This window comes from Amphiura filiformis, chromosome 11 (genome assembly GCF_039555335.1).
Source record: "Amphiura filiformis chromosome 11, Afil_fr2py, whole genome shotgun sequence".
Lineage (NCBI taxonomy): Eukaryota > Metazoa > Echinodermata > Ophiuroidea > Amphilepidida > Amphiuridae > Amphiura > Amphiura filiformis.
Window position 1 is genome coordinate 54,721,188 of NC_092638.1, and position 16,727 is coordinate 54,737,914.

Genomic DNA, 16,727 nt, shown 5'->3' on the forward strand with positions numbered 1-16,727 from the left:
CTTTGTATTGCATGTGCAGTTGTATTATGGTACCACAGAGCATGATGGGATACACCTATCAGCTGCTGTGGTATATTCCATACAAATTCAGGGAATATTCACCAGTTTTCTACGCAGTGACACAATCTATGCACACTGCATAGCCAGAAGAATTTTCCAATATAGGAATCCCTAAATATGTTACCATAAAAAACCTAAATATCTTGCCTAGCTATCGACCCATATATCAATACATCACCCCACCTATACCAATCAAAACTGGCAGCGGTAATGGTTTATTTTGTCACTTTTCTGATGTACAAATTGGTTTTACGTGCATCTGAATCCATAAAAAGCCTTTAATACACACCAATTTAAATTGCTGCAAATATGTTGATTCATAATATATCATGGTTGATAGTGAGCCAGCATGTTTGGTTTGAGTTGAGATATATTGGGCTATTCCAGATGAAATCCATACACCCCCAATGGAAGACATGATCTTAATCTTCCACACAGGGTGTGTAGATTTCAAATGGAGTCACCTATTCGGGTAACCCCATTTGAAATTCACACTCCCTGTGTGGAAGATTAAGATCATGTCTTACATAGGGAGTGAGGATTTTAACAGGAATAGCCTGTTATGGCTGCAACTGATTAAAACTGACTCCCATCCAACTACACTAACATTAATGAATGAACACCAAAAATGGATTAATACACCTGCAATAGTGAAACACCAACTACATCAAAATTGGATTTCAAATGGGATCGCAAATCTATACATTATCAGGTAAAGTTTGGCATAATTTCTGGGCAAAATTAAATCTGGTTTTCTTTTTGCTGGTTTCCTTTGTTGCATTTGTTGTCCATATAAAGGTTTGCTATTTTACAGCATCCTGGGACCAAATTCTCATATATTCAACCGCCATGTACTGCTGTGTTACCATTGTGAGGAACCATACTGTACACCCACAACTAAGCCCACCCACAACCCAAGCCCACAACCCTGAACCAAGCCACGACCCACAACCAAGCCCACAATCCACAAACAAGGCCACGACCCACAACCACCACCAAACCAAGCCCTCAAACAGGCCCAAGCCCACCCACCAAGCAGATGCGAATACAACGTAAGTTTAAGGCAGCTACCTGCATGTAGCTCTCATTAATTTACAATAACTTCTAAAGCATCCCACATCTTTAGGGCCAGTGTATAGCCAGGGTATAGCCAACTGCATCTCCAAGTGGTCGCGGCCACAGCCATGGATTTACAATAAGACAAACTAGCCGGTGCTCAGTATAAGTATAAGGAGATTGATACAGCCATTTAACAGAGATGTCACAGGCTGACCCAAAAAATCCTGAACTTGTAGGCGTAGCGAGCTGAAGCTCTCAGCTTAACACGGCCGGGGGTCCAGAGGCAAAGCCCCGGTAGGGGTCGAGGGGGCGAAGCCCCCCGAAGCCAGATGGTTTCTGCACATTTAGCACCACAGTAAAGGCCATTTCAGAGGGTAAAAAGAACAGTTCAAAGCTCCTGGCTTGTTCTACACTTTTAATGGTCCAGGGCCACCCAAAAGCGAAAAAAAAATTTAAAAAAAAAAAAAAATTTAAAAAAAAAAAAATTTTTTTTCTTTTTTTTGAAAATCCGGAATTTTTTTTTTAATCCCCAAAATCCGGAAATCCGGATAAATCCGGAAATGTGACATCTCTGATTTAAGATTATATCTTGGGATGAATTTGATGAATCTTGCCCCCCCCCCTGTTCCTTAACCAAATCAAAAATTATTTTAAACAATAAACCCCTAGTCAAAATGCAAAATCAGCAAAATGTCCACATTTGGGGCAAAAATGAAAACTTTTTGACTATATTCTTTTGATTTCCTCCCATCATTGACCCGTTCAAAAAAAAATCCAGACACCGCCACTGCATTTCCTCAGCATTAGGCAAAAAAAAAGATGTTTGCTTGCCCTCAACCGACCGACCCTAATTTTGGAAATCAGAAAAAAGGTGTTTTTTTCTATTTACTGTACAATACCGAATTCTATTTTTGGAAATTCCTGAAAAAGTTTTTTTTTTTTTTTTTATTTGTGCATTCTGAAGATGTAAAAAAAATGTATTTTTGAGCTTGTGTTCAACATTATTTTTAGTTGTTTTGTAATTTTAGTTGATTCATTTTGACACCAAAATTGTCAGAGTTTTCATATTTTGAGCCTTAATTGATACAAACAGAAGAGTTTGCCATGCTAGTATTCAAAAAAAAAAAAGAAATCCAGACCGACTGACCCAATTGTTAAAATTCATTTGAAGGCAAGCAAACAATTTTTTTTCTTGGCCTTAATATTTATCTGTGTCTCACTTTCGTGAACCCACAAATATTGTCAATACACTTCTTTGTTCTTATACAGGTGGCAGTGGTTATATTTTTTTTAACTTGCACTAAATATATCTTAACACCAATCTCTATATTGATGTTTATATCACAAGAAACATGTTTTGAAGGTGACAGAAAAGGCTGCTGTACCTGTGATGCCATAGATAATAAACATGATTGCATTCAGGTTTAAAGCCATATCGTAACATTTCTGTTAAATTTTAATTTGTATCCTTACCAAACATTATGTAATAATATTAGGAAAGTCCAGACTTACAAAATTAAATTTGATTTTCTTATAGAAAACATTTATATTGTCCCACTGCATTAATTTTATTATAAGTCTCAATGTTTTGAATGTTAAATAAAAGGATGAAAACACAAGATATTTGCACACAATCCCAATGCAAGGTATGGTCAACTGTGCCACATGCGTACAAAAGGCTGACATACCAAGGCCAGAAACCCCATTGGGTTATGGGAATGTATTTAAACATCCTCTGATCAGAGACAGAAAATGTACTTGAGGGAACTCAAGGAATTGCATGACTGCACAAGGTTATGTAACTCATTGACCCATTAGGGAAATGTACTGCCTGTTGCTGTGACACCCCGTTTCCACAGTCACCTCAGTGATAGATAGAAAACCACAGGTGTAATGCAAATTGTGAAGTGAAAATGCAAACATTATTTAAGGCACAGGTGAAGTAATGCTAATCCAATTCCTTGTGAATATGAAACCGACTTTGTTACTTACCTGTAATTTGACTTTTGATCCATCAATATCTACCACTTTATTCTGAAAGATAAAAAGATAGAAATAACATAATTACTAAGTTGGTAACATTAACAGAAAAGTTTTATATAAATATTATAATGCAGGGTTTGCCAATGTATGAAAGATGTCCATCACTTGGCCAAAACATGACCCTCCCTTCTACATGTATGTTGTGTTCATGATCTAGCACCTGGCCATATCCAGTCTATTGTTATTGCTGATGTGATGCTAATGTCATTGTATTGTTGTTACTGACCAGTGTGTTAGCCGGGGGACTCAACTTTAGAAGTGGCGGGTATGTGCCTACCGGAGTCGTGAAGTAGGGGCCTATCAGGTACAAAACGTTATTTAAAAAAAGGGGGGGGGGGGTCATTGGGTACAAACAAAATAAAAAAGGGGGTCCGTGGGTATAATACTTTGAAAAAAGGGGGTCATTAGGTAGAAAATGTTTGAAAAAATGGAGCAAAATTCTATTTTCTTGTTTCAAATTTGTCAAATTTCCAATACAAATTTGTTGAAATAAGAGAATTTGAAAGTTTCGGCATTATTTTGTGGCATTTTGATGATGCTATTCTCGAAAAAAGGGGTCATTGGGTAAGCCGCAACTAAAAAAAGGGGGGTCATCGGGTATGACTTTAAAAAAAGGGGGTCATCGGGTATAGTCGACTTCAAAAGAGGGGACCTATTGACAGGCACATACCGTCACTTCCAAAGTTGAGTTGTTTTCCACCCGAACTGCCCGGGTAAAAAATCAAAATTAAATGTCCAAATATGGTGTCTTCGCCTAATGCTTAGTGCTTGAGGTTAATGTGCCAAGTGCAACATCTCAGAAAGCCACTTTTACACTTCATATACCAATAAGAGACTAAAAGCTACAAGGCAATGGTACCAGGTGGTGCACCTGCCATGTGCATAAATGGATGTGTTAATTCTATGAATATCACATTGTCCACTAAGGTCCGGATCAAATTGATCTGAATCCGGATCAAATATATGCCTATGTGATTCCAGATCATGTTTTATCTATAATCCTACTCACATTTGATCTGAGTCAAATCATATTTGATCCAAACTGGTTCTTTGAGTTAAATTACAGACCAGATTGATCTGGAATGGGACACACTCATATTTGATCCTAAACCAGATTAAATTTGATCTGGGCTATTTCGAGAGTGTGGTAGGACCAGGTCAGTACAATTCAATGCCAACATGATGTAATGTCATCTTTCATATCACGCTGAACCCCAGCATCAACAAATGTCCCCCGAATTACGGATCAGATTGATCTGGAATGGGACAAACTCATATTTGATCCTAAACCGGATTAAATTTGATCTGGGCTGTTTGGAGCATGTGGTAGGACCAAGTCAATACAATTCAATGCCAACATGATGTAATGTCATCTTTCATATCACGTTGAACCCCAGCATCAACAAATGTCGCCCGAATTACGGATCAGATTGATCTTGAATGGGACAAACTCATATTTGATCCTAAACCAGATTAAATTTGATCTGGGCTGTTTGGAGAGTGTGGTAGGACCAGGTCAATACAATTCAATGCCAACATGATGTAATGTCATCTTTCATATCACATTGAACCCCAGCATCAACAAATGTCCCCCGAATTACGGATCAGATTGATCTGGAATGGACCAAACTCATATTTGATCCTAAACCAGATTAAATTTGGTCTGGGCTGTTTGGAGAGTGTGGTAGGACCAGGTCAGTACAATTCAATGCAAACATGATGTAATGTCATCTTTCATATCATGTTGAACCCCAGCATCAACAAATGTCCCCCAAATTACGGATCAGATTGATCTGGAATGGGACAAACTCATTTGATCCTGAACCATATTAAATTTGATCTGGGCTGTTTGGAGAGTGTGGTAGGACCAGGTCAACACAATTCAATACCAACATGATGTAATGTCATCTTTCATATCACGTTGAACCCCAGCATCAACAAATGTCCCCTGAGGATGCCATCATCTGCACGAGAGATGATACTACATTGTATGGTATAATACATACAGCTGCTACACCGGGGTTATCACTGGGAGGATGGCATCATCTGCATGAGAGATGATACTACATTGTATGGTATAATACATACAGCTGCTACACCGGGGTTATCACTGGGAGGATGGCATCATCTGCATGAGAGATGATACTACATTGTATGGTATAATACATACAGCTGCTACACCAGGGTTATCACTGGGAGGATGCCATCATCTGCATGAGAGATGATACTACATTGTATGGTATAATACATACAGCTGCTACACCGGGGTTATCCCTGGGAGGATGGCATCATCTGCGTGAGAGATGATACTACATTGTATGGTATAATACATACAGCTGCTACACCGGGGTTATCACTGGGAGGATGGCATCATCTGCATGAGAGATGATACTACATTGTATGGTATAATACATACAGCTGCTACACCAGGGTTATCACTGGGAGGATGGCATCATCTGCATGAGAGATGATACTACATTGTATGGTATAATACATACAGCTGCTACACCGGGGTTATCACTGGGAGGATGCCATCATCTGCATGAGAGATGATACTACATTGTATGGTATAATACATACAGCTGCTACACCGGGGTTATCACTGGGAGGATGGCATCATCTGCATGAGAGATGATACTACATTGTATGGTATAATACATACAGCTGCTACATCGGGGTTATCACTGGGAGGATGCCATCATCTGCATGAGAGATGATACTACATTGTATGGTATAATACATACAGCTGCTACACCGGGGTTATCACTGGGAGGATGCCATCATCTGCATGAGAGATGATACTACATTGTATGGTATAATACATACAGCTGCTACACCGGGGTTATCACTGGGAGGATGGCATCATCTGCATGAGAGATGATACTACATTGTATGGTATAATACATACAGCTGCTACACCGGGGTTATCACTGGGAGGATGGCATCATCTGCATGAGAGATGATACTACATTGTATGGTATAATACATACAGCTGCTACACCGGGGTTATCACTGGGAGGATGGCATCATCTGCATGAGAGATGATCCTACATTGTATGGTATAATACATACAGCTGCTACACCGGGGTTATCACTGGGAGGATGCCATCATCTGCATGAGAGATGATACTACATTGTATGGTATAATACATACAGCTGCTACACCGGGGTTATCACTGGGAGGATGCCATCATCTGCATGAGAGATGATCCTACATTGTATGGTATAATACATACAGCTGCTACACCGGGGTTATCACTGGGAGGATGGCAATTAACAAGACAACAAATCAATAAAGATGCCAAGGTTTTACACAATTCTGTTCCGCCCAAGAGGTTATAGACTAGGAGGCCAGACTTGTGTCGTATTTTGTGTTGCACATAGAGAAGGATGTCTCCCGAATTACGGATCAGATTGATCTGGAATGGGACAAACTCATAATTGATCCTGAACCAGATCAAATTTGATCTCGGCTGTTTGGAGAGTGTGGTAGGACCAGGTCAACACAATTCAATACCAACATGATGTAATGTCATCTTTCATATCACATTTAACCCCCAGCATCAACAAATGTCCCCCGAATTACGGATCAGATTGATCTGGAATCATAATTTGATCCTAGACCAGATCAAATTTGGTCTGGGCTGTTTGGAGAGTGTGGTAGGACCAGGTCAACACAATTCAATGCCAACATGATGTAATGTCATCTTTCATATCATGCTGAACCCCAGCATCAACAAATGTCCCCCCGAGGATGCCATCATCTGCATGAGAGATGATACTACATTGTATGGTATAATACATACAGCTGCTACACCGGGGTTATCACTGGGAGGATGGCATCATCTGCATGAGAGATGATACTACATTGTATGGTATAATACATACAGCTGCTACACGGGGGGTTATCACTGGGAGGATGGCATCATCTGCATGAGAGATGATACTACATTGTATGGTATAATACATACAGCTGCTACACCGGGGTTATCACTGGGAGGATGCCATCATCTGCATGAGAGATGATACTACATTGTATGGTATAATACATACAGCTGCTAGACCGGGGTTATCACTGGGAGGATGCCATCATCTGCATGAGAGATGATACTACATTGTATGGTATAATACATACAGCTGCTACACCGGGGTTATCACTGGGAGGATGGCATCATCTGCATGAGAGATGATACTACATTGTATGGTATAATACATACAGCTGCTACACCGGGGTTATCACTGGGAGGATGCCATCATCTGCATGAGAGATGATACTACATTGTATGGTATAATACATACAGCTGCTACATCGGGTTATCACTGGGAGGATGCCATCATCTGCATGAGAGATGATACTACATTGTATGGTATAATACATACAGCTGCTACACCGGGGTTATCACTGGGAGGATGGCATCATCTGCATGAGAGATGATACTACATTGTATGGTATAATACATACAGCTGCTACACGGGGTTATCACTGGGAGGATGGCATCATCTGCATGAGAGATGATACTACATTGTATGGTATAATACATACAGCTGCTACATCGGGGTTATCACTGGGAGGATGGCATCATCTGCATGAGAGATGATCCTACATTGTATGGTATAATACATACAGCTGCTACACCGGGGTTATCACTGGGAGGATGCCATCATCTGCATGAGAGATGATACTACATTGTATGGTATAATACATACAGCTGCTACACCGGGGTTATCACTGGGAGGATGCCATCATCTGCATGAGAGATGATCCTACATTGTATGGTATAATACATACAGCTGCTACACCGGGGTTATCACTGGGAGGATGGCAATTAACAAGACAACAAATCAATAAAGATGCCAAGGTTTTACACAATTCTGTTCCGCCCAAGAGGTTATAGACTAGGAGGCCAGACTTGTGTCGTATTTTGTGTTGCACATAGAGAAGGATGTCTCCCGAATTACGGATCAGATTGATCTGGAATGGGACAAACTCATAATTGATCCTGAACCAGATCAAATTTGATCTCGGCTGTTTGGAGAGTGTGGTAGGACCAGGTCAACACAATTCAATACCAACATGATGTAATGTCATCTTTCATATCACATTTAACCCCAGCATCAACAAATGTCCCCAATTACGGATCAGATTGATCTGGAATCATAATTTGATCCTAGACCAGATCAAATTTGGTCTGGGCTGTTTGGAGAGTGTGGTAGGACCAGGTCAACACAATTCAATGCCAACATGATGTAATGTCATCTTTCATATCATGCTGAACCCCAGCATCAACAAATGTCCCCGAGGATGCCATCATCTGCATGAGAGATGATACTACATTGTATGGTATAATACATACAGCTGCTACACCGGGGTTATCACTGGGAGGATGGCATCATCTGCATGAGAGATGATACTACATTGTATGGTATAATACATACAGCTGCTACACCGGGGTTATCACTGGGAGGATGGCATCATCTGCATGAGAGATGATACTACATTGTATGGTATAATACATACAGCTGCTACACCGGGGTTATCACTGGGAGGATGCCATCATCTGCATGAGAGATGATACTACATTGTATGGTATAATACATACAGCTGCTAGACCGGGGTTATCACTGGGAGGATGCCATCATCTGCATGAGAGATGATACTACATTGTATGGTATAATACATACAGCTGCTAAACCGGGGTTATCACTGGGAGGATGCCATCATCTGCATGAGAGATGATACTACATTGTATGGTATAATACATACAGCTGCTACACCGGGGTTATCACTGGGAGGATGGCATCATCTGCATGAGAGATGATCCTACATTGTATGGTATAATACATACAGCTGCTACACCGGGGTTATCACTGGGAGGATGGCATCATCTGCATGAGAGATGATCCTACATTGTATGGTATAATACATACAGCTGCTACACCGGGGTTATCACTGGGAGGATGGCATCATCTGCATGAGAGATGATACTACATTGTATGGTATAATACATACAGCTGCTACACCGGGGTTATCACTGGGAGGATGCCATCATCTGCATGAGAGATGATACTACATTGTATGGTATAATACATACAGCTGCTACACCGGGGTTATCACTGGGAGGATGCCATCATCTGCGTGAGAGATGATACTACATTGTATGGTATAATACATACAGCTGCTACACCGGGGTTATCACTGGGAGGATGCCATCATCTGCGTGAGAGATGATACTACATTGTATGGTATAATACATACAGCTGCTACACCGGGGTTATCACTGGGAGGATGCCATCATCTGCATGAGAGATGATACTACATTGTATATGGTATAATACATACAGCTGCTACACCGGGGTTATCACTGGGAGGATGGCATCATCTGCATGAGAGATGATACTACATTGTATGGTATAATACATACAGCTGCTACACCGGGGTTATCACTGGGAGGATGCCATCATCTGCGTGAGAGATGATACTACATTGTATGGTATAATACATACAGCTGCTACACCGGGGTTATCACTGGGAGGATGCCATCATCTGCGTGAGAGATGATACTACATTGTATGGTATAATACATACAGCTGCTACACCGGGGTTATCACTGGGAGGATGGCATCATCTGCATGAGAGATGATACTACATTGTATGGTATAATACATACAGCTGCTACACCGGGGTTATCACTGGGAGGATGGCATCATCTGCATGAGAGATGATCCTACATTGTATGGTATAATACATACAGCTGCTACACCGGGGTTATCACTGGGAGGATGGCATCATCTGCATGAGAGATGATACTACATTGTATGGTATAATACATACAGCTGCTACACCGGGGTTATCACTGGGAGGATGCCATCATCTGCATGAGAGATGATACTACATTGTATGGTATAATACATACAGCTGCTACACGGGGTTATCACTGGGAGGATGCCATCATCTGCATGAGAGATGATACCACATTGTATGGTATAATACATACAGCTGCTACACCGGGGTTATCACTGGGAGGATGCCATCATCTGCGTGAGAGATGATACTACATTGTATGGTATAATACATACAGCTGCTACACCGGGGTTATCACTGGGAGGATGCCATCATCTGCGTGAGAGATGATACTACATTGTATGGTATAATACATACAGCTGCTACACCGGGGTTATCACTGGGAGGATGCCATCATCTGCGTGAGAGATGATACTACATTGTATGGTATAATACATACAGCTGCTACACCGGGGTTATCACTGGGAGGATGGCATCATCTGCGTGAGAGATGATACTACATTGTATGGTATAATACATACAGCTGCTACACCGGGGTTATCACTGGGAGGATGCCATCATCTGCATGAGAGATGATACTACATTGTATGGTATAATACATACAGCTGCTACACCGGGGTTATCACTGGGAGGATGCCATCATCTGCGTGAGAGATGATACTACATTGTATGGTATAATACATACAGCTGCTACACCGGGGTTATCACTGGGAGGATGCCATCATCTGCATGAGAGATGATACTACATTGTATGGTATAATACATACAGCTGCTACACCGGGGTTATCACTGGGAGGATGGCATCATCTGCATGAGAGATGATACTACATTGTATGGTCACCTCTGCTTTAATCCACTTCGACAAGATGATGATTTTAATGCGGCTAGTTGTGATATAGATTATGTTTGTAAGTACTTTACATCTGACAGCTTTAACACAAATGTAAATAACAACTTGATTAACAATGGTATATCAATGTTCCAGTTGAACATCAATAGCATGAACAAAAATTTTGATGAATTGAAATCTCTCCTGCAAGTATGCAAACATCGTTTTTCAATAATTGCTGTGACTGAAACATACTTTAAATGTATCCCACCTGAATACTATAAGCTTCCTGGTTATGAATTTGTTTATAAAAACAGAGAAGGTATGCGCAAGGGTGGTGTAGGTATGTATGTGAGTAATGATATCAAATATAAGATCAGATCTGATTTAAATGAAATTCATTCATCATCATTTGAATCATTCTTCGTTGAAATCGAGGATGAAAAGAGTAAGAACATCATTGTGGGAGTAATCTATAGACCACCAACATCAGGAAATAGTATTGAGCTTTTTAACTCTGATTTTGATTATGTTCTAAACAAACTCAGCTCAGCTGAGAACAAAATCAGCTATCTCTTGGGTGATTACAATATTGATTTGCTTAAAGAAAAGAGCAATAAACATATTAGTGATTACTTGAGTATGATCTATTCTTATGGTTTTTACCCAACAATAGATAAACCGACTCAGTATTACCAGAACATCTGCAACTATTATTGACAATATTATTACGAATAATTGTTGGGCCAATCACCAATCTGGAATCTTTGTAGTTGATATCAGTGATCATTTCCCCATTTTTACTAATACTAATATAATAATAAATGGAAATAATGCTACGCCTAATAAAACTCAAACTGTATATAAAAAGACAAGTTACGGATGATAATATAAATTTGTTATTAAAAAGACTTTCATTAGTTAATTGGAATGTCGTACTAACTGACGAGGTGGATGTAATGTAAAATAATTTCATATCTAAATTCAATGACTTGTATGATGAATGCGTAACAAATAAAAAAAATTAATCGTAAAAAAAATCAAGAACCCCATTCTCCATGGATAACAAAAGGACTCTTAAAATCAATTAACCATAAAAATAAATTGTATAAATCGTTTCTGAAACATCGACGACGACTGCCAAGCAAGATCGGTATAAAATTTACAGAAATAAATTAAATTCACTCCTCAGGAAAGCCAAAAAAGTTACTTCACAAATAAACTAAATAAATACAGAAACAATATGAGGAACACCTGGAAAATACTTAAAATATTCTGAATAAAAATAAAAGTTCAAACTTCACCACCAAATTTCGTGATAATAATAAAGTATACACAGATCCAAATGACATTGCAAATGGCTTTAATGATTACTTTGTTAACATAGGTCCAAAATTGGCTTCTTCAATTGAATGTATTCCAGGTATTGATTACTCGCATTATCTGTCAATGAGTCATGACAACAGTATGTTTTTTACACCTATCACTGAGCATGAAATCCTTAAAATTATCAATGGATTGGACTCTAACAAAAGTCCAGGGCATGATGGACTTGGTTCATTTATAATAAAAAAAGATGCTCCAGTGATAGTAAAACCACTTCAGATAATTTTTAACGAGTCTATTTGTACTGGTAAAATACCTGACAGTTTTAAAGTAGCGAAGGTAATTCCACTATATAAGAAGGATGATAATGACTTGTTTTGAATTATCGACCAGTATCTGTTTTACCAATTTTCTCAAAGATTCTGGAACGACTTGTCTTTAACAGGTGCATGTCATACTTAGATCATCATCGCATTTTATACAAACGTCAGTATGGTTTTAGGAAAAACCACAGCACATATATGGCAGTGATTGACTTGGTTAACAAAATTACTGTAGCTGTTGACAATGACTATTTTACAGCAGGTGTCTTTTAGATTTATCAAAAGCATTTGATACTATAGACCATACAATATTGCTTGATAAACTCTATCACTATGGTTTTAGAGGTATTACACACAAATGGTTTGAGGATTATTTGAGTAATAGAAAACAATATGTTTATTATAATGGTGTTTCATCTCAACAGCAAAATCTTACTTGCGTGTGTGCCTCAGGGTTCAATACTGGGTCCACTGCTTTTCATCATTTACGTTAACGATATTCACTTAATTACTGATTCACTTGATGTGATTTCATTTGCTGATGACACCAATTTATTTTACTCTCACAATCAGTTTAATGTTGTTGAGGAGGTTTTCAACAAAGAGCTTATTAATGTGAATAGATGGTTCCAGGTAAATAAATTATCTGTAAAAAATAAAAAAACTAATTATATGTTACTCGGTACCAAGAAGAACACAAAACCCGAGTACAACTTGTTACTCTTTCTTGATTCTGACAGGCACTCTACAGCAAGAACACCGCTTGAAAGAGTGCCAAGCACTAAGTTTCTAGGTCTACAAATCGACCAGAATATCACTTGGAGAGAACATATTGATAATATTGTAAAAACATGTTCAAGAAATGTAGGTATCATTAATAAATTAAAAAACTTCCTCCCACATGAGGCGTTACATACATTGTATTGTTCGTTGATATTACCGTATATCAACTATGGTATTTTAGCTTGGGGATGTGCATGTTCATCATACATAAATGATCTTTTTAAAATTCAAAAGAGGGCACTTCGTATTATAAGTGCAAGTGATTATAGAAGTAGCACTAATCCCTTACTGATTAGGTATAATACTTTAAGTGTCAGGGACATGTATACATTTGAACTTGGTTTATTTATGTACAAGCATGAAAATGGATTTTTACCAAGTGTTTTTGATGATTTGTTTATAAAACAGTCTAAAATCCATGACTTAAACACCAGAAATAAAGATCATCTGAGGCTTCCTTTTATCAAAAGAGCTTTCTGTGAAAAATCCATCAAATATGCAGCTACTAAGTTATGGAATAATGTTGATAACAGCATTCAAAGTTCATCATCGATTAATCAATTCCGCCATGTATTTAAAAAACATCTTATGCAAAGTTACTATTAACTCTTATTGTATCTGGTTTATATGACCACATTGGATATTTATATTGTATATTACTTATTTGTGTTGTGCATTTTCTTATTTACTATTGTTAACTGTTATTTTTTTATGTATTTAGGTTAATTCATATCAAGATATGACAGCTTACTGTTACTTCATTGAAGTGACAGTCTGCTGCCATGTCAAATGATGAATTAACCAATCAAGGGATCACAGATTTTCAGGCCTCTCCTTGGCCTTTCCTGTGATTCCTTCACTCTCACTTATATTATGATTTTGTATGTATTCTTGCTTTTTGTAATTTGATGAGTGAAAAATAATAAATGAATGAATGAATGAATGGTATAATACATACAGCTGCTACACCGGGGTTATCACTGGGAGGATGCCATCATTTGCATGAGAGATGATACTACATTGTATGGTATAATACATACAGCTGCTACACCGGGGTTATCACTGGGAGGATGCCATCATCTGCGTGAGAGATGATACTACATTGTATGGTATAATACATACAGCTGCTACACCGGGGTTATCACTGGGAGGATGCCATCATCTGCATGAGAGATGATACTACATTGTATGGTATAATACATACAGCTGCTACACCGGGGTTATCACTGGGAGGATGGCATCATCTGCATGAGAGATGATACTACATTGTATGGTATAATACATACAGCTGCTACACGGGTTATCACTGGGAGGATGGCATCATCTGCATGAGAGATGATACTACATTGTATGGTATAATACATACAGCTGCTAACAAATATCACTGGGAGGATGCCATCATCTGCATGAGAGATGATACTACAGTGTATGGTATAATACATACAGCTGCTACACCGGGGTTATCACTGGGAGGATGGCATCATCTGCATGAGAGATGATCCTACATTGTATGGTATAATACATACAGCTGCTACACGGGTTATCACTGGGAGGATGCCATCATCTGCATGAGAGATGATACTACATTGTATGGTATAATACATACAGCTGCTACACGGGTTATCACTGGGAGGATGGCATCATCTGCATGATAGATGATCCTACATTGTATGGTATAATACAAAGGGGGGAACGGGCGTTATCACTGGGAGGATGCCATCATCTGCATGAGAGATGATCCTACATTGTATGGTATAATACATACAGCTGCTACACCGGGGTTATCACTGGGAGGATGCCATCATCTGCGTGAGAGATGATACTACATTGTATGGTATAATACATACAGCTGCTACACCGGGGTTATCACTGGGAGGATGCCATCATCTGCGTGAGAGATGATACTACATTGTATGGTATAATACATACAGCTGCTACACCGGGGTTATCACTGGGAGGATGCCATCATCTGCATGAGAGATGATACTACATTGTATGGTATAATACATACAGCTGCTACACCAGGGTTATCACTGGGAGGATGGCATCATCTGCATGAGAGATGATACTACATTGTATGGTATAATACATACAGCTGCTACACGGGGTTATCACTGGGAGGATGGCATCATCTGCATGAGAGATGATACTACATTGTATGGTATAATACATACAGCTGCTACACCGGGGTTATCACTGGGAGGATGCCATCATCTGCATGAGAGATGATACTACATTGTATGGTATAATACATACAGCTGCTACACGGGGTTATCACTGGGAGGATGCCATCATCTGCATGAGAGATGATCCTACATTGTATGGTATAATACATACAGCTGCTACACGGGGTTATCACTGGGAGGATGGCATCATCATCTGTATAATACATACATGACTGGGAGATGATGCATGAGAGATGATACTACATTGTATGGTATAATACATACAGCTGCTACACGGGGTTATCACTGGGAGGATGGCATCATCTGCATGAGAGATGATACTACATTGTATGGTATAATACATACAGCTGCTACACGGGGTTATCACTGGGAGGATGGCATCATCTGCATGAGAGATGATACTACATTGTATGGTATAATACATACAGCTGCTACACCGGGGTTATCACTGGGAGGATGGCATCATCTGCATGAGAGATGATACTACATTGTATGGTATAATACATACAGCTGCTACACCGGGGTTATCACTGGGAGGATGGCATCATCTGCATGAGAGATGATACTACATTGTATGGTATAATACATACAGCTGCTACACCGGGGTTATCACTGGGAGGATGGCATCATCTGCATGAGAGATGATACTACATTGTATGGTATAATACATACAGCTGCTACACCGGGGTTATCACTGGGAGGATGGCATCATCTGCATGAGAGATGATCCTACATTGTATGGTATAATACATACAGCTGCTACACCGGGGTTATCACTGGGAGGATGCCATCATCTGCATGAGAGATGATCCTACATTGTATGGTATAATACATACAGCTGCTAGACCGGGGTTATCACTGGGAGGATGGCAATTAACAAGACAACAAATCAATAAAGATGCAAAGGTTTTACACAATTCTGTTCCGCCCAAGAGGTATAGACTAGGAGGCCAGACTTGTGTTGTATTTTGTGTTGCACATAGAGAAGGATGTCCCCCGAATTACGGATCAGATTGATCGGGAATGGACCAAACTCTTATTTGATCCTGAACCAGATCAAATTTGATCTCGGCTGTTTGGAGAGTGTGGTAGGACCAGGTCAGTACAATTCAATGCCAACATGATGTAATGTCATCTTTCATATCACATTGAACCCCAGCATCAACAAATGTCTCACGAATTATGGATCAGATTGATCTGGAATGGACCAAACTCATATTTGATCCTAAACCAGATCAAATTTGATCTGGGCTGTTTGGAGAGTGTGCCCAGGTCAACACAATTCAATGCCAACATGATGTAGCCTAATGTTATCT

The 16,727-nt window shown here is 39.4% G+C and overlaps 1 protein-coding gene across 2 annotated transcripts in view; it reads right to left on the reverse strand.

The window, feature by feature from the left end:
• LOC140165028 (ras-related protein Rab-26-like) overlaps positions 1-16,727 on the reverse strand; it is a 289,294-nt gene that overhangs the window by 133,112 nt on the left and 139,455 nt on the right. For both annotated transcript variants that reach the window (XM_072188443.1, XM_072188442.1), the window contains exon 3: positions 3,112-3,153. In XM_072188443.1, coding sequence (XP_072044544.1) covers positions 3,112-3,153 — 42 coding nt within the window. The remainder of the gene's footprint in view (positions 1-3,111; positions 3,154-16,727) is intronic.